Source organism: Pelodiscus sinensis, chromosome 16 (assembly GCF_052426305.1).
Source record: "Pelodiscus sinensis isolate ZL-2025 chromosome 16, ASM5242630v1, whole genome shotgun sequence".
In the NCBI taxonomy this organism is placed as follows: domain Eukaryota; kingdom Metazoa; phylum Chordata; order Testudines; family Trionychidae; genus Pelodiscus; species Pelodiscus sinensis.
The window spans coordinates 5,976,707-5,996,691 of record NC_143067.1 but is presented as its reverse complement, the minus strand read 5'-3'; the positions used below and the strand labels follow the sequence as shown (position 1 = coordinate 5,996,691).

At 45.5% G+C, this 19,985-nt stretch overlaps 1 protein-coding gene across 1 annotated transcript; it reads right to left on the bottom strand.

The window, feature by feature from the left end:
• Window positions 1-1,007: 1,007 nt before the first annotated feature.
• NMUR2 (neuromedin U receptor 2) lies at window positions 1,008-18,075 on the bottom strand. The gene is made up of 4 exons (XM_006138268.4): window positions 17,362-18,075; window positions 8,066-8,150; window positions 5,092-5,217; window positions 1,008-1,268 (listed from the first exon to the last, which is right to left on the bottom strand). The coding sequence occupies exons 1-4, from the start codon at window positions 18,073-18,075 to the stop codon at window positions 1,009-1,011; spliced, it is 1,185 nt and encodes a 394-aa protein (XP_006138330.1). The 3' UTR covers window position 1,008.
• Between the last annotated feature and the right edge of the window lie 1,910 nt (window positions 18,076-19,985).

Here is a 19,985-nt window from a genome sequence, read left to right as displayed (position 1 = left end):
TTGGCATCACTTAACCTATGTCCTATTGTTAATAAATTTGTTTTATTTTTACGATCAGCCAACTCACCTCTGTGTTTGAAGAGAATGGTGCATTTACAACTAATTACATTAATAAGTTGTAACATGCATTTTGTCTCTTAAAGGAGAAATGAAACTCATTGGCTACGTCTACATTGGCCCCTTTTCTGGAAGGGGCATGGTAATTTTTGAAATCACAATAGGGAAATGCGCGGGGGATTTAAATATCCCCCGCGGCATTTAAATAAAAATGTCCGCCGCTTTTTTCCGGCTTTTAGAAAAGCCGGAAAAGAGCGTCTACACTGGCCCCGATCCTCCGGAAAAAGCGCCCTTTTCCGGAGGATCTTATTCCTACTTCAAAGTGTTTGGCCTACTTCAAAGTAGGAATAAGATCCTCCGGAAAAGGGCGCTTTTTCCAGAGGATCGGGGCCAGTGTAGACGCTCTTTTCCGGCTTTTCTAAAAGCCGGAAAAAAGCGGCGGACATTTTTATTTAAATGCCGCGGGGGATATTTAAATCCCCCGTGCATTTCCCTATTGCGATTTCAAAAATTACCATGCCCCTTCCGGAAAAGGGGCCAATGTAGACGAGCCCATTATGTCTCCAAACTCTCCAGGGGAAGGCTGGACATTGCAGATCATGGCTTTGGTAAAATTCAGGATAGGTAGCATGCTGGGGTCATCTTGCTGTTTGGAACCCAGGCTGGTGGAAGCCAGCATGAGGTTGTAGACAGGCTACCAGGATCAGAAATGCTGACCCAGGGCTGTCTCTAGCACGTAAGAGGCAACTTGCATGCTGGTAAAGGCTGGTTGCGAGTAGCCTTACTTGGGAGCTACAGCCACAAAGCAGAATGAGGTCCCCAGAATTACCAGGGAAGAAGTGACCCAACCTCTTAGTGGGGTGGATTGCACCCCCAAACCCTGCCTATGTTTTTTAAAAGAAAAAAAGTTATTTTCCTTGACTTTTGTCCCATTCACAGCACAAAATAAAGTCATAGGCCAGTAGAAAGCTGAGAGCTACAGACAGACGTTCTGCGCATGCACAGCGAGCTTGCTTCCTCAGCACAGTTCCTTAGAGCGTGGTCCCCCACCAGGAAGATGCTCCGCTGGGCTGGAATCTCACTGGTAGGCTGTTTGGTGCACCAGCGCCCGCACGGAGGAGAGATCACGTTGAGGAAAGCCGTTCTGAAGCGACGGGAAAGCAGGTTGTAAATGATGGGATTCACAGCGGAGCTCAGATAGAAGAAAACGCCTACAAGAGAAAAACAAAATGTGAGAGATGGCTAATTAGCAGATGGAGTATGCTCAGAAAAGAGAGTCTCTGCTTCTTAATGTAGCCATGAGGTACATGACTTCAAAGGTGCTGGAAAAAATCAGAAGAACGGAGTAAGGAAAGTCTGAACAATGAAAGAAGTCTCTTGAAATACCTACATCAATGCTGAATGTATGTTGCTCATCTAACTACCACTTTGGAACCACAATCCACATTTTCCCGTGGCAGGCTAAGATAATTCCTCCCTGGAAGAAACTAGTTCTTTTCCTGTTATTGTTGGCAGCCATATAAATCTTTAATCATCATCCTCAGGTGTGGGAGGGAATATGAAGTGTGGCCTTTTGATCAGATTCATGGCTTCACTGAAAAATCCTCCAGGAGAACGTGTTTGTGCCTATGTAGACATTGGAGCTGGTGGAGCAGCAACAGCATTGGTTGGCGAATATGTTAATGAAGTCAAAATACTGATTTCGGCTCACCCTGATTTGTGGCATCTTGGTTCTCACTAGTGGTGAGTATTCACACCACCAGCAGCATCCTGGATGTTTCGGGAATTTTAGAGGAAGCATAATCCCCAGCGAGGCCTCGAGACACTTTGCAATAAATGCTGCGCTGAAATTTAGGAAGGAGCCCGGCTCCCAGGGGAGGTGGATTGTGCTGTATTGTTTTGCACTGCACACTCTGGAAACGAATGACTGTCAGGGAGGATATTTGATGGCTGCAGTTTGTCTTGTGTTGTCCCTCTGCTGCGATGCTGGCAGATGCAGAGCTAAGTGGATCATGTCACACTCATATGTTCTTCAGCTCCAGTCTCCCAGTATGTTCCACTCTGTTTTCCAATGCTGTACACACTATGCCTCTTGGTGAAGGTGTAACTTGGGCGTGTTAGTGGAGTACCCTCTTGGTGAAGGTGTAACTTGGGTGTGTTCGTGGCGTACCCTCTTGGTGAAGGTGTAACTTGGGTGTTTTAGTGGAGTACCCTCTTGCTGAAGGTGTAACTTGGGTGTGTTAGTGGAGTACCCTCTTGGTGAAGGTGTAACTTGGGTGTGTTAGTGGCGTACCCTCTTGGTGAAGGTGTAACTTGGGTGTTTTAGTAGAGTACCCTCTTGCTGAAAGTGTAACTTGGGTGTGTTAGTGGAGTACCCTCTTGGTGAAGGTGTAACTTGGGTGTGTTAGTGGAGTACCACTTGGCACACAGGGTCAGGATGATTTGGCCCATTGACAGCACCTACTTTTAAGAAGTCTCTTTCAATGAGAAGATCACTAGGCAACAAACCATGGATGGAGCCAGATTCTGCCTTCTATTTCACTAGTGTAAATCCCAGAGGACAGCATGGTCTTCTGCAGATATACTGTTGGCTCATGCCGCTGCTCTTTGTGAGCCCTATGGTACAACCCTTCCTCACCCTTAGGAAGTGTCGCCCTAAATCTTTCTGAGAAACAACATATGGGCAAAATCAAGCATTTGGGTCTGATTGTACTGATATTGTATTCCACCAATGTATTCTGGGAGCAAACCCACTAGCAGGAAGTGAGGGAGTGGGGTAAAGGGAGCAATTGCCTCAGACCCAGAGATTCAAAGGGGCCTGGAACGCCACTCCAAATGGCTCTGAAGATTGGGGGAGGGGTGCACTGTGGTCTGGATGGCGCTAAGGGCTGGCTGCCCTCAGCCCTGCCCCTTCCACATGAGGTGCAGAGCTGCCCCCCACCCCATAGCTAGCCTCAGGGCCCACAGTGGCTTTCGACCCACCTGCCTGGGAGGGGTTTTATCTACTTCCACTGAAGCACTAGGCTGGCCCTGGCTGAAGATGACACATTGGAGGGAGAAGGCCAGAGCCCTGAGTTAGCACTGAGCATTCCCTCCCCCTCAGGAAATTGGCCGGCTGATTCTTACTCACGGAATCAGTGGAGCTGGGAAGAATTTCCCCTCAGCTCAGATTGGCAGTGGCCTGGGAGGGCGAACATAAGACCGGCCAGACAGGGTCAGACGAAAGGTCCATCTCCCCCAGTGTCCTGTCTGCTGACAGTGGCCAATGCCAGGTGCCCCAGAGGGAAGAGAACAGGGAATTCATCCCGTGATCCATCCCGTCGCCCATTCCCAGCGTCTGACAAACAGAGCCTGGGACAACATCTCTACCCACCCTGGCTAATAAGCAGGGCTCGCCAGCCACGCGGTGCTGCGCTCTGCACATGCACAGATCGCTCTGCGCCAGCTCTTCCAGGTTGTAATCTACTCGCCACAGGCCAGTATATTACATTATTTGTCGAACCCTGCTAATAAGTATTGATAGGCCTAACCTCCATGAATGTATCTAGTTCTTCATAGGTGCTGAGTTCTTTTGCCTTCTTCTGCAGCATGAGGGTGGTTGTCATTGGCCGGGAATGTTTGGATCTCTCTCACTTAATCATTTCCCTGTTATTGCACAGGCCTTGGACACTGGTCCACTATGGTCCTTCCCATGGCATGTAATAGCCTAGCCTCTGGTGAGCTGTAATACATTGGTTTCATTGTAGTTGTGGGATTTAGTGTGGGGGTGCTGACTCATGTTGGTGGCCTGTGCTGCACGGGAGGCCAGACTGGATGATCTGGTGGGCCCTTATGATCTTAAATTCCATGACTCTATGACAATGTTCCCTCTAATCTTTCATGTGTGGATTTTTCCACCTACGTGCAGAATAATTTTTTTATGTGCACCCTGGAAGTATGGATGTGCACTACCAGTAGAACAAAAAACCTAGCAGTAGGCACTCTGCTGATCAGCTGGGCAGCATTGGAATATCTTCTGCCTGGCCTGCCCAAGTGCCCAGCTGACAAGGCACACGGCTCTATGATATCTTGTAATATAGGGGTCCAAATTCTGCTCCACTATCCCAGCATAAATCGCATTATTCCAATTTTACACCTGTTAATTGACAGCCTAATATGGGCCATTATATTCATCTCTCCTTTTCTACACTGGCTACATAAAGCGGACTAATTCAGTACCTTTAATGCGAGAAAAAACATATTTCATAGAAGCATCTGGATGCAGACTTGCTTCAAGAAAACAACCATGCGTTTGTCCTTCCTGTTCCCTTCCCCAGTGTTATGTGTCTGTTATCCCCACACATTGCATCATGTCTGACTTTTTATGATAGGCCTTTTTTTTTCCAGCGGGGGCTGGAGAGACAAAGACGGAGTCTTGCCTTTTTTTTGTGAGCCACCTAGCATCTGCTTGAGTGCCCAAACATAATCAAGTGTAATAATCTATTTAACAGAGGGACTGGAAAGAACTCAGAATAATGTAATTGAGGAATGTTTGCAGAGCCAGCCCTCAGCACCAGCCGGACAGCCCCGCATGTGGCTCCAGCAGTGATTTAAAGGCGCTCGGGTTGCAGCCATCACTATTGCCATGGTAGCAGCAGTGGCACGCTGGAGCCCTGCCCCTATCCCTCCACCATTGGCAGCCCTGATGGAGTTCTAGCCATTTGGATCCCAGGCTATTCGAGAGACAAGGTGAGTGGGATAATATATTTTATTGGATCGGTTTCTGTTGGTGAAAGAAACAAGCTTTTGATCATAGAGCTCCTCTTTAGGTCTAAAGGGAAAAAAAACAAATCTGGAAGATTTATCTCTTTCACAATCCAGTAAAATATATTACTTCACCCACCTTCTCTCTCTAATAACCAAGGACTAACATTGGAACATCAATACGCTTATAAATAATTTACTCTCTAGTTGCCTTGAAAGCCCTCTCTCCCCATTTGAAAATATTATTTTCCCCAGCGATACTACTTCCCAAGCCCTAATAAAGACCATTACCTGACACAACGTGGATGAGGTTGAACACATTAGCCAGTGGCTCAGTCCACTCAACGACAAAGCTGAAGAAGAGTCGATCAATGTGAAAGGGGGCCCAGCATATGGCGAATACCATCACCAGAACGACTGATTTGTGGGAAGGAGAAGAGGAAGAGCATTACACAAGTATATATGTCCTGTTACAGTAGACTTCCGATAATCCGGAACCTATGGGACCTAGGTGGTGCCGGATTATCAGATATGCCGGACTATCAGGAGGTACTATAAGATGGTTATATATATATATATATATTATATACTGTATATAAAGCATTCTTAACCCTTTTTATTGTACATACCGTATACAGTATACTGTAATGTTTTAGTTTTTTAAAAGCCTTTTTACCCTTTTTGCTCAGTTCAGCTGCTGCCGCTGTTACCTTGTGACTCATTTTTTGCTGAAGCTCACTCACTAGGCTCTTGCCATTTTAATGCCAGACTATTAGAAGTGCCGGACTATTGGATGCCGGACTATTGGAGTTTTACTGTACCTTGCATTGATTGAGTCAGGTTCAGTAAGTGTAACCCACACGCCTGCTGGGTATGGTACCCTGTTGGCTCCAAGACCGCTTACAGAGTGAATAATGAGTCTGCTCTACAGCCTTAGCTTATGCTAAGTTCCACAGGTCCTTGGTTCAATTCCACTTGTCAACCCTGATCTACACTACAAGCTTATTTCGAAATAACTCCTCTTTGATTGAATTAATAAGTGGAGTGTCGAAGCCCGTTATTTTGAAGTAACGGGCTGCATATTTCAAAATCTGTAGTCCTGTTTTCCTGAGGAATAATGATAATTATGAAATAGTTATTTCGAAATAGGTGTAGTGTGGATGATCCCGTGCCGCTATTGCAAAATAACTACTCCCCAGAGTAATTCAAACTGTGTGTCCTGGGGCTCTAAATTGAGGTAGTGTGTCCACAATAATGGATCCTGCCTTGGACTAACTTCAAGGCTTCTACATAGTGAGGACACGCTATTTCATTTTGGTTATTTCGGGAGTTATTAATTCAGTTTTAGTTATTTGGAAATAGTTTCCTAGTGTAGACATGGTCTCAGTGGTACATAAGCTGGATGAAAAGTCTGAGGTGGTTACAAGCATTTATCCCGTGGGAACCCACAGCGCCCTTATTTTGTAACCTGGTTCGTTATCAGCTTTGCGTTTCCCTCCACTGTCTGCCAAACAAACTGCAAACTGAATTAGAAATCCGCCCCTCCCCCACCATTTCTCGCTGGTTTGCATTTTGAGCAAACACTGAGGGCTCATCTAGACTACATTCCTCTGTCAAAAAAGGAATGTAAATGAGCCCGATCGAAAGCACCAATGAAGCGGAGATTTAAATATCCCGTGCTTCATTTGCATATTTGCTTCCGATTGCTTTTTCGAAAGAACCCATATTCCTCATTGTTTTAAATACCTCGGTGAGTTTCTAGGGGAGCTGGTGATTTAGCTTCTACGGCACTTCACCCTAAGCAAACTTTGGCAGAACCAGCAGAATTCATGCTATCAGTGGAGTTTTGAACTTGGTGGCCTCTGGAGCGGTCAGCTTCTCTCACTGGAAAAGCCAAGCTCCTGGCTCCGGACTAATTTCCAGGGAGTACTGCTTGTAACTTGCAGGGTGGTGAGGTAGACCTACACATCCTACGATTTTCACACTGGGTGAGATCCTTTCAGATCCCCTCCCCACCGGCTCTATCACACAGTCAATTGAGTCTGTTTTCCCAGACTAACTGGTGTTGCGCAGGATCGGAAAGAAATGCCGGCCGTATTCAGAATACACAGAAGTTAAAGTTGTCTCAAAGTTCTCTTCCATGGAGACACTATTTCCTGAAATGTGTTGAGTGGCTTTGGTTTCTTGGATAGTTCCTGTTCCAATTGTAGGGCCTGGCTGGTCGTGGTGGGTGGCTGTGTATATTTTCAAGACAGCCCCTATGTTTGTGTTTTCAAGGCTGTTGCAGCACAGATACGCAAATGGTGGGCTTGCGGGGGGGCTCCGTATCTTGCCATGAGCCATCGAGGGCCCTGATAAGTGGGGATAAGTAAAAATCAAGGAGCCATCGAAGGCCCTGATAAGTGGGGATAAGTAAAAATGATGAATGTAGATTGGCCGGGCAGTCTTTGGAAAGGGTACAGATGCCAGGGAACGTGATGTTTGTGCAAAAGACATTGTTAAGACGTGGGATAGCTATTTCAGAATACCTCCAGTATCCCAAAATAGCACTGTGTGTAGACGTAGCCTACCAAACCCGTACTTTCAAAACAACAGGCCGCTTATTTTGAAATCTATACCAACCAGCATCTGAAGGGGTCAGTGGAAGATTATATATAGGCAACACATAGTTACTTGCTTGCTTCAGAAGTTTGCAGTTGTTTGAAGTGGGGGGAAAGAGTGAATTTTAGCACTCATCGTAACAATGAAGGATTGGCCACTCTTGGCTGATAGCACAGATTAGAGATGAATATAGCATAAGGAGCTGGCATGTACGTTTTTTAAAGACATGGCTGCTAATCCATCTTAACATTAATGGGAAAAGCTCCCTACTCATCCAGGCATGGAACCCCAGACATACATCCCAATGAACAGCGGTAAATCTTCAATATCTGATATATAGGTGAGAGGATTATTCTGGGAGGGGTGGGTGAGATTCTGTGGCCTGCACTGTGCGGGGGGTCAGACTGGATGATCATAATGGTCCCTTCTGACCTTAAAGTCTATGAGTCTAAGTCCCAAGCTACACCTTTCTGGATCAGAGATATCCAATGGGCATAATTAGGGAAAGGGTTGTTTGTTGTTAACTTGAATTGCTCATCAGATATATCCCACCTGTGAATTAAACCTAGATTTCAACTTCTCTAGATTTTTTTCTGCACCTTCCTTTTCTGCACCTTCTTGCCCATGTTAAATAATACATCTGAAAAAAGAACCAATTACGTACACAGCATCTTGGTGACTGATTTTCTGGAGGGTCTCTGAATAGACACAGCCATTTCATCTGCTTCCAAAGATTTCTCTCCTCTCAGCTGGTTGGGGGAAAAGAGGGAAAGCAACAACGTGATTTCCTCTGAAACATTATGGAGTCTGACTGGCCGCACTACTAATTCTGCATGCAATTCTATTGTAAACTATCTCGCTCCACAGCGCCACCTATTGGTGATATCAAAAGGACATTCACTGAGTTCAACTGTCCTTGGAATGGAGGGTCTTAGTGATTTCAGGCATGTTTATAGTGAACATGGATCTTGTATGTGTGGGCAACAATTTTTTTAATTGAATGCATGAGCAATGCTTTGCTTTTACAAAGTATCGCCAGTTTGGTTTGCATGTTGCTAGTATCCACCTTAAACCAAGGGTAGCTTGAATTCAGGTTGTTTCTGACCCCAGCTAAGAAAAGTTCAGCTTTAGGATGTGACCAGTGCGATAAATGGATTTTGCTTTGTTCCTTCACTAGAATGGGCAAATCAAGGTATTGGGCTTTGCAAAAACATGCTGGTTTCATTTTGATTTTGCAAAATCAAACTTTGGGGTAGGTCAGCGCCAAGTCCCATTTAAACCTGATGTGTGTGGGAGTTCAGATAAAAAGTTTGGGGTTTGTTGCACTTTTAATCTGGTGAAGTAGTGAAGATGTAGGTTGAAGACAAACAGATTTTCTGGATTTCACATAATGTGCATCCAAGCTAAGTCAGTCTGCAAAAGAACAACAACAACAACAATCCTCTCATTAGTTTGAGTAGTGCAGGATCTGGGCTATAAAGTCTATTAAAATTCAGCTTTATGTTGTCTTGCTACAAAATATCCACTCTTATTTTATTCCTAGGTTCTGTGCAATCATCCAAAATCCCCATGACCCAAAAATACTGACGAGGGGCTTGATTGAAAGGGGTCATTGAAAAGATACTTATGGTCTTCAGTGGGATTTGAATCAAGTCCTAACTGCTTAGGATAATTTCCCTGGCATGAATTTGACAAGTAGAATCCTTATATTCCATCAAGCAGCGAAGATTAGTGGGGCACATGCTCACATTCAAACACACGCCAATCGGTTACAACAAAAAAGGTTAATATTTTCTCAGTAGATTTCCCTTGGCCTTCAAACAACAAAAACAGGGTGATAGAGCACACAGGGATACATTTTTGTCTCTGCCTATTACAGCCTAAAATGACTAATACAATTAAAATGAATCCCAATTAACTCTGGATAATCCGTTATTTACTGGAGTGCTTTTCTGATGAGCTAGATTTGAGAGCTTGTGGTTTAACGATGAATGGGCCATTAACTAGTCAATCAGAAGGAAAAACACTTTTGATGTGATTTTATCTGAAACTAAAACTAGTTGGAAAATGGCTCCTTCCCCACGGGCATTTCCAAAATTGAAATTATCTGCAGAGACCATTTAACTGGAGCGCAGGCACTTTGATTTTAATTTTTGACTAGTCAGCGAACGTTGTTTAATGAAGATTTTTCAGCACCTACAGAATGGCCGTTAAGTGTTTATTATATGGGAAAATATATACATTGAAAGAGAAGCCAAAAATAAGCAAACTAGTAAAATATTCCTGAGTGCAAGCTACTCCATCTTTTTACCTGACATGTTGCATTTTAGTTTTCTGTTTAATGGCTTATGATTAATTGCATCTTATACATTTTCAAGAGGGCTTTAAGAGTGATAAATGTCAGACATGCTTTTATACCGATCAATTTATAAGGTAGAACTCACACTTTAGAAGAAAGTAGATACAATTATGTGCAACTACAAGGCAATTTCATGTTCCCATATTTTTCCTTATTTCCTTTGCAATTTTTACTCAAAGTTGTTTAAGGAATAAAGCTGGCTGATACGTAACATACAAATTAATAAATCGTTGCTCAGATTGATTAAAAGCTTTAGATCCCTTTTGGTGGTTTTTCAGTCTCAACAGCCATTTACTCTAAAAGTGCTCAAAAGCTATAGTCAATATATATTGCTAGGACAGAGTAATAAACCTCAGAAATGTACATTTTTTTCTTCTATGCAGATATTTTTTTAGTACTGTACTGTGATGCCAGATTTTCAGACTCTCCAGTGACACTGCAGTGTGGTGGGCAAAGAGAAGGCAAAACTGAGCCACCGAGAGGGAGAAAATACAGAGAGGGATTCCTTAGAAATTACTAGCTAGACTAGGGGCTTCTGCATGCATCCTTGTCATCCTCATGTCAATGCTAACATTACATGCAATGAACCATGTGGGAGATTATCACAGCTGTCTGAAAATGGAATCCGCAGATGCGCTCTGAGAAAATAAAAGATGTGTGGGGCAAGAAGCCAGAAATGAGGGGGGTGGGGTTAGTCACATATTTATATATCGGAGTATGTTCTACTGGGCATCAAATATTATAGTGTGGTGTTCCTGTGTGTTCCAAGCCCACTGAAAGCACTGGGACCATTTTGCCGGAGGCCACCGGCTCCAGTTCTCACTCACATTAGTAGTAACCAAAAGTTGCTGTCATCTGCTGAAAAGTGAGATAGCCTGGCCTGCCTGTCTATACCATTCGGTCAACATGGCCCCTCGGAGCACAGGGCCGGCCCGCAACATTTTGCTCCCTGAGGAGGGGCGCTCAAATGACGCCCCCATTTATGCACATCTGCACCAGCAGCAGACACAATTTTCTGCACTCTGGGTCCTAGTGGCACCCCCACCACAGTGCGGCACCTGAGGAGGCCGCCTCAGTTCGCCTCATGGTAAGACCAGCCCTGTCGGAGCACCAGTGAGATGGGAACCAGTTGGCCTTTGTTTCATTTCCAGAGGACAGACGTCACCACAGCAATTGGCACTGTTGTAGCCATAGCGATCTCACGACCCTAGAGAGATGGGGAAGGAAGAGGAGCTCTGTGGTGCTCAAAAGCATGTACCTTCCACCAACAGAGATTGGTCCAGTTAAAGCTATTCCCTCACCCACCTTGTCTCTTACAACAGCAACTGGCAGTATCAAGGGAAGGAGCAGAGACTGGGTAGGCTGGGAAACAGAGCTATCATCTCCCTCTAGTGATGATTTCTCCACATCAGGGAGGTTTCTAACAATAACTCTCCAAATTTTTTGTTCTATGGGTCACTTTATAAAAACGGATCATCTCATGGAGCACTACCCCTCCCCCTGGCAAGTTCTCTTAAGGGTTTATATTTACCATCATGGTGAGACAGGATCTGAGAGATCTGCTCCCTCTAATATTTTCAATTTATGTGCGGAATAATTTTCTGTATGCACACCGAGTCATGTTGAAATGTGCACCACCAGGAGAAACAAAAACCTAGCTGTGGGCACTGTGCTAAGCATTAAGGTGGCAGTTTATTCTCTCCTGAGCACCTGCAGAAGGGCACAGCTTACAGGGGAATACTGCTTCTCAGTCCAGGAACTGACGGTGGCAGAGGACTGGTTGCCATGGAGCAGGAAGAGTACCTGAGAAGGGCTGGTGGGAAACAACTTCACTGACAAATGAGAATTTTTGAGGCTTTTAAAATAGTTTCAGTTACACCAAACAGCCATTGGACGGCAATAACTTTCAGCTGCTACTGACCTGTGCAGAATTTGAGCTGGCAAAGTAGATGCCCTTACCAATGTCCGGACCACTGAGAACACCCAGAAGTACCCTTGTGTGTGTATAAATCGATGGTGAACTTCAGCGAAGTTCGCCATCGATTTATAAGCAGAAATTCTCCCTGATGTCAATGGAGATTTTTACTTGAAAATACATAACTCAACACGGCTGAGTACTGTTAATAACGCCACAAAATTGGAAGGTCCAGCATGCTGCTAACTCAGAAGTTCACACTGGCTACGCCGTTTACGTTCCATTAATTTGCGAAGCAGGGACCTCGAGTGAATGCCTTGCACAGCAGGGATTTTTCTTTCCAGTGGCTCTGCTCTGTTTGTGTCAGTTCTTCATGGATGATCCTATTTTACCTGCCACCGTGATACATTCTTTCCTCTCCATCTTTCCAGCTACCCCTTGCACTCAATAGCTGTCTAACGAGAGCCACTTGGGCAGGTCCCAGACTGAGATACAGTACTACACATCAAGGCCTCGATCCTGCAGATGGCTGATTGCGATGGAGATCCTCAGTACCTTGCAAGACTGAACCGTGGCCCAGGCTACACTTGAATGAAGATAGGAAAATCCAGCTATGTTAATTAGGTGGCTGAAATCAACATATCTTGTTTTGCATTTCCCTGCTGTCCCCACAGTGGGAGCCAAAGGGAGCAAATACTCCCATTGGCTTTCCTTACTCCTTGCATAAGCAGGAATACGGCTGCTGAAGGGGGTGCCCTTTGAGTTCGATTTAGTGAGTCTTAACCAGACTCACTAAATCAAACTCCGGAAGACTGATCACAGCAGTGTTGGTCTTCCATCTATTGAAGACATGGCCTTGGTGATGGTTGCATTTTCTTTCCCCTCCAGGGACTGAGCCCTCTATAACACACACATTAGCAATCCAGGCACAAAGACACTGAGAGCAGAAAACAAACACAGGCAGGGTCGGTAACCAGTCAGATGGGGCAGGAGGAGTTCTATGGGACAGGAATCTCACAGGGAATCATAGAACACTAGAACTGGAAGGGACCTCAAGAGGTCATCAAGTCCAGTCCCCTGACCTCATGGCAGGACCAAGCACTATCTAGAGCATCCCTAATAGATGTTTATCTAACCTGTTCTTAAATATCTCCAATGATGGAGATTGCACAACCTCCCTAGGCAATTTATTCCAGTGCTTCACCACCCTGTCAGTTAGGAAGTTTTGCCTAATGTCCAACCTAAATCTCCCCTGCTGCAATTTAAGACGGTTGCTTCTTGTCCTATACCGTAAAGTTGCAAGTATAGTGTGCACTTTTTTTCCCGTTTTTTTAACGTCAAAGTCGGGGTGCGCATTATCCATAGGAGGTTTTTTGAAAAAGTTTTAAATTCACCCTCTGCAGGCATGAGCTGGGGGGGGGGGAGGGGGAGCAGGCACGGGCTGGGCTGGGCTAGGGCGGGGGGGGGGCCAGCAGGCACAAGCTCAGTGCACGGACACCTGGGCAGGGGAGGCTCCCCCAGCAAGCACGAGCTTGGCGCGGCGTCACCTGAGCGGGGGACACTCCCCCGGCAGGCACGAGCTCGGTGCACTGGCAGCTGAGCGGAGGGCCCTCCCCCGGCAGGCGCGAGCTCAGTGTGCATAAGTTTAGCTGCGTAGGGGGCCCTGCCTTCCTATACATACCTTAAAATCTTGAGTATAACGGGGGTGCGCATTATAGATAAGTATTTAGTTTATTCAAGAATTTTGACCTTTAAAAGGCAGATGCGTATTATACATAGGTGCACATTATACTCGAAATTTTATGGTAATTAGAAGTCCAGGAGAACAATTTTTCTTCCTCCTCCTTGTAACACTCTTATAGCTACTTGAAAACTGCTATCATGTCCCCTCTCAGTCTTCTCTTTTCTAAACTAAACCAACCCAATTCTTTCAGTCTTTTCTCATAGGCTTTCTAGACCTTTAATCATTTTTGCTGATCTTCTGTGAACCTTCTCCAATTTCTCCACATTTTTCTTGAAATGTGGCGTCCACAGCTGGACAGAATACTCCAACTGAGGCCTAATCAGTGCAGAGTAGAGTGGAAGAATTACAAGGAAGGAGATATTTTGCGTGTGTGGGTTTTGTTTTTACTTTAAATACGGTTGTCAACTTTGCAGGACACTTGCCAGTTTGAGACCCTGCCATGGATTTACTGAGTTACTTCTTCACGGGTTGTTGTTTCTCCCTGCAATTCAATAGCACACACTATTGCCTCAACATTTAGGGGGTCGGCAGGGCTGAGAGGACCAGCTGGACTCCCCATGCCTCCCTAGACCAGTTTGGGAACCTCTGAACTGAAAGTAAACCTCCCTACTTGTTATTGACGGAGCTAATTTCACCTCAACATTACAACGCTGCTCAGAAGGAGGCAGGCATTCGGATTTATTGACAGATTTCATGCTCATCGCTGGCGGCACATAAATCATCTCTGTCTGAAAAATGACCGAACTGTACCATTTGTCAGTCCCCTCCATTTAAAAATGAAACTGTGATGGGGTGGAGCAAGCCCACCACCAGCCGCGGGCGGAAGGACCACCCGGGGCTATTAGACCCGCCGGGTCTGTGGTGGCAGCCCCAGAGAACCCACCTCCGGTCTGGCCGCGAGGCGGGCAGGGGCCGGGGAAAGCTCCGGCCGGCCGGTCTGAGGGCGGGGAAGATGGCGTGTCGCAGCGCCCAGTGATGATGTCGGCTGACGTCACTGGCGCGACAAGCAAAATGGCTGCCGGGAACCCGGAAGTTGGGGGAACCGCCCAAGGGGAGCATAAAAGAGGCTGGAGGGACCAGCAAGGGGGGAGAGGGGAACAGAAGAGGAACGTAGGGATAGGTACTGGGTGGGGAGAGGAACCAGAGGGCGGGGGGCTCGAACGGTTCACCCTGGGGTGGAGCGGGAAGGATTGAGTCCACCGCCGGCGGGGTCGAGAGGCCCAGAGAGGGTCGCGGAACCCGTGAGCAGGCGAGTTTAGGGGCAAGCCCCCACCTGCTTCCACTGGGAGTTACAGCTCCTAGTGTTAGGGCCCTGGGCCGAGGTTCGGGAGCGAGGGAGGGCCCGGACCCCACCCGGCCGGTGGCGGCTGGCACCTTAACCCCAAAGCCTCCCCGGCTTTGGTTCCTTTTGTTTGTTATTTTTTTGTGAGTGGTGATTCGGTCGAGATGGGGGGAGGGGGGAACCGTGACAGAAACACTCTGCCCTGACACAACTTGTGTTGAAGCCATTTGAGCTGTGCCAGGGATGGATGTGGCTGAAAACGGAACGGTGTATTAGGAGCATAAAGCAGAGAAAATAGGCCTAATTGAATGGACATCCAACCCTGATGATGAAGAGACTGAACAGAAGAGAGCGTTGGGAGCATTCATAAATCTGCTTGTGTGAGCTGGGCTTTGGCACTGGCTTATTTTATCGAAATGCCTGCGGCAATGAGGAGCTCTGGTTCTTTACATGAAGCAAAAGCTTTTCGTTCTGAGCTTTGAGATTTTCAGCTATTACCCTATGGAGAACACAAAGCAGAGCTCCGTGTGCCCTGAAATGCAGGGAAAAGATACGCAGTGAAACTGTGCAAAGACCCCCACAATCATCACAAAGTGCAGCTTTGCAGAAGCTTAACCCTTTCTCTCCTGCAAAGAGATGCTGGCTGCTACAACTTTGAGGCTCTTTAGCCTTATAGATGAACATTGGTATTGTAAGGGACTCTTTCTCTCCCACTTTAAGAAGGATTTCCATTCCAAACGACTAATGATGCTAAGCAGGATAGCTGAGGCAGTGCACAGTAAAAGCTCTGTTATCTGGCACTCAGTTATCCAGAAAGCTCAATTAACCAGCATTTCTGTTATCTCCTAACACAAAACATCAGTCTATCAATCTGGACTGGTATACTGCCCAGTGCACTATGCAATTGCACAGTTGGTGCTTTGCTTTGATGGAAAAGAGGCAAATTACAGGTAAACCAGCTAATATCAGGGATTTATTCCAAAAAGCAGCTTCCAGGGTATGTTGCTGGGGTATTACAGATTCAGCCTAGTGCCCTACACCTTCTCCTTCTACAAAGATAATTGATGTTGATACACACTGTAAGATCCTGAAGTGCCTTCTGAAACAGGAAAGAAACATTAAATTATGTTCTGTGTTGTTTTAGGGTTAAGGGGATTGTTAGAGATCTGGGTAAATGCCATGCGCTGCCCATAGTGACATGGAGTGTGATAAGATAACCTACTCTATAGAAAACTTTCTCTGTATATACTTACATGCTTAAAGAAAGCACTTCTGCAGTGCTGCACTACTACTGGATGGGACAGTACCTGTATACCAGTGTTTCTCAACTTTTTTTTAAATAAAATATCCCTTTTTAAAAAAATTATAAGTACTCCCGAGTACCTACAGTTTTCAGACACACAATTTTTTTTCTACTATTGCAACATGTTTGTTTAAACAACTTAATTATAGCCAGGTGGGCAATTAAATTTTGGGGTGTAAAAAGTACAAAAATAAAAAGTGCTGTAAAACTTAAAACAAAAATTCAGTTTTCTCCAAATTTCAGTTGTGTTGACATACCTCCAGACTTCTCTCGAGTCCTCCTAAGGGTACTCGTACCAGTGGTTGAGAAACACTGCTATATACTATTGTATACTTTATTCATTTTATTGGATTCTAATGCCGTGAAAATTGGCATTCCACTGGTAAAGTATAACACTCCGTTAACCAGACTAGTCAATTAACAGGTACTCCTCATTCCCCGCAACATGCTGGATAACAGAGCTTTTACTGCATTAACATGGCAACAAACATTCAACTACTGATTCTTGTTATTAGGATGATGGGTATCCTGGTCCATACATCCATGCATCTCTACATGTTTCCTGTGCAAGTCATTAAAGCTATCCTCTTCCCGCCCCCCACCTTATGGCCAAGATTAAATTCAGCTTTACTAGTTATATTTGAAAAACAACAGAAAATCAGAATACAGCCTCCCAATATTAATAGCAGCTTATCTCATAGTTGTGCCATGAGTAAAGGTGCATTTAGTACAGTAAAATATATTTTGCCCTCCCCCCTTCATACAATGATGTTCATTCACAAGCAGCTCTCATGTCTGGAGGGGAAACAGAAATCTAATACCAGACTAAGGTGAGTCTCGCTCGAAACTCGTTCATTGAAAAGAAATCATTTGCTGGATGTCCTCTCTGCAGGAGCCTAAGCAGCATATCAGTTTGTGGCAGCGTGTGTGTGAATTTTTAATAGATGCATATCGGGTGCCATCCTTTTCTTTCCGCACCTATTCCTGCCCATGTAGGAAAGAAAAGATGCAGAGGAAATTCTAAAGCCACACGAAGGGGAGAGGCAAATAACGCAAGGGATTCCCTCACTGCGAACACCCTCCTTCTTACATTTTTCTCATAGTCTGCATCTTGCCTTTGTCAAAAACTGTGGAAACGGGGTGGGGGAGGAAGAGACTTAATACATAGTACCTGTGACTAAGATCTAAAACCACAGCACTTAAAATAGATTGGCCCAAATTTATTCCCAGGGTAGCTGTTTTAACTCTGCAGTAGTGTTACCCTAGGGATGAATTTGGCACATTGCTTCCCTTGTGGAAAGCCAGCAAAGGTGGGCACTTTTAAAGAGGGGAGGAACACAGTTGAATTTGGACTTACTTTCAGCCCCATCAGGTAGTACAGCACACTAATGACAGCCATGGGCAACACATAAAAGAGGAAGGAAGTGACCTGGATGATGCAGTTGTAGATCCACATGGGCACGACCACGGTACAGGTAGCAGAGCCGGGGACCAGAGTGCCATTGGGGAAGTGTTGCAGCACGATGCCGTGGGTGCCGGTGTTGGGCAGTGAGAAGAGAACGGAGAGGATCCAGAGCACAGTGATTATCCTCCGGGCACGTTTCCGGGTGCTTTCCAGCTTGGCGCGGAAAGGATGGAGGATGGCTCTGTACCGTTCCACACTGAGGGTGGCCATATTCAGAACCGCGGCGAAGCACACGGTCTCGAAGAGGGCTGTCCTGAAGTAGCACCCCACCGGGCCGAACAGGAAAGGGTAGTTGCTCCACATCTCGTAGACCTCCAGGGGCATCCCGAAAAGCAGCACCAGCAGGTCGGACATGGCCAGACTGAAGAGATAGTAGTTGGTCGGTGTTTTCATGTTCCGGTGCGTAAGGATCACCAGGCACACTAAAAGGTTGCCCATCACCCCAACCACAAAAATCAAGGCATACACCAAAGTCATGGGCAAAAACAGATGGCTCCGCTTGGGTCCATATAAAAAGGCTAGGTAGTCCTCCGTGCTGTTCAAGTATCTCCTGAAAACATCCTCCTTCATAGCGAGGTGATCAGAGCTGTTAGCGACCCAGTCCATTGCCGGTTCTGTTGAGAGAGCTCTCTACTCACTTCCAGTTTTTCTCGGGCTAGCTAATTTGCTCACTTCGATAGCCAGTGAAAAGAGGAGAGAGACTTACACACTATGTCCTGCCTGGCCTGACAGCACAAAGACACCGAGAGAGCTAAGTGAGTGAGTACGGCTGGATTCCGTTGAGGTTTTTGCTGTTCTAACTGCTGTTCTCTGGTGCAGCGTCCCTTAGACCGAAAGCCCCGCCTTTCACACATAGTCATTGGCCAGCTACATACATCGGATTCAGTGCTAATAAAGGAGGTCCTGGCTACTCATATCAGCTGCCTTGGCTGATGCATTTGCTGAATTAGAAATGTGGCATGTGTCTGAAATATTGGATGCGAGACCTTCTGCCAGAAGCTGGTTCTTGTCACAGGAGGAGCGACCAGCCATTGCAGGCTTAGTCTAAATGCTTTTACAAAGTTTGATGAAAGCTACCTCCAGCTGGAAGCCACAGAGAAAAATGACTGTCAAGTATCAGAGGGGTAGCCGTGTTAGTCTGAATCTGCAAAAGCGGCGAGGAGTCCTGTGGCTCCTTATAGACTAACTGAAGTGCAGGAGAAAAATGAGAAAAATGACTGTTTTTCCAGGGGCAGATTTCTATTTCACTATTGATTTTAGTAATCTGCTTTTTATGGCAACAAGCATTAGCAAACAGACAACTTCAATAGTTCAATGGCTAGAATGAGTCAAGCTTCTTTTTTTCATGTTTGCATGTATTTTTAAAGCAATGAAATTGTTTTTCTTGGTATCCAGCAAAGGATTTTATGCGTACTTATTAGTAATTACAGGTATTTTTGATTCTAGCCTTTTGAGAGACAGCTTTTAATTTCTATGAGCATGGTTTGAGTGCTATTTCTGTCTTCTCCGAATCTCTTTGGCCTACTGATCTCTTGAAAAAAAAAGTTTCTTTCAGGGAAGATTTTTCGTACTGTCTTGTCTGGCTTTTGTTGGATGATTCTAATCAGTTCACGCTTTCTCTCTGTCAATTCACAGCACCTCTTGATTCCTCCACAGCAACAAGCCTCCTTCCTATGTGTGAAACACACCTTCTGGAGTGCATGACTGTATCACACAAAGCTCAATTATCTCTTTATTAATGTGCAGATCTTTTTCTGAATTAGCATAACACAAACATTATTTCAAAACAAACAGTAAACATAGCCGGTAGAATGATCTTCCTGTTAAGATGCGTTTCATTGGCTGGAACCAGGGAGTAGTAAAAGGCTAGGTGGAAACTGATGACTTGTTGTGATCCAACATGCAACCTTGCCTGCCAATAACAAATTTTTCTCAGATCTTTGTGAGTGCAGGTTGAACCTTTCTCAGCCAGCACTCTCTGGTCCAGCAACATCCATGGTTCGGCATGATTTTTGTTAGCTGGATGTCTACTTAACATAGATCTTGCCAAGTTTCCTGCGGCCCCATAAAGTTTATTTACAGCCACCCGTCCTGGCTCTCAGTGTTCTGTGCTGTTATTTAGCTCTAATTTATCCCTAAATGTCTGCTAACAGTCCAGTAAGCAGTGAAGTGTTGGTAATGCTGCTAGACAATACTAAACTATCGTGGTTCAGCAAACTGGTCTGTCACCAGTCTGGTCCCGAGGTTGATTGGCTAGAGAGGTTCAACCTGCAGCTAAGGACTGTTTTCTAGATTGTACATTTTAAAACCACTTAAAGCCGCCATTTTCGTGTGACCCACCAAAAAAGAATATGGGTGAAACATACCTATGGTTTGGGAGGCCAGGGCAAAGCCGTCTGCATCAGTTAAGCTCTGCACCGGGGTCATGTGTGTGGCTGGGATGAGGACTGAGGTGCAAAGGTCCTTTGAGGACAGAGGTTATGGACCCTCTGTGCTTCATAAGGCAACTTGCTCCC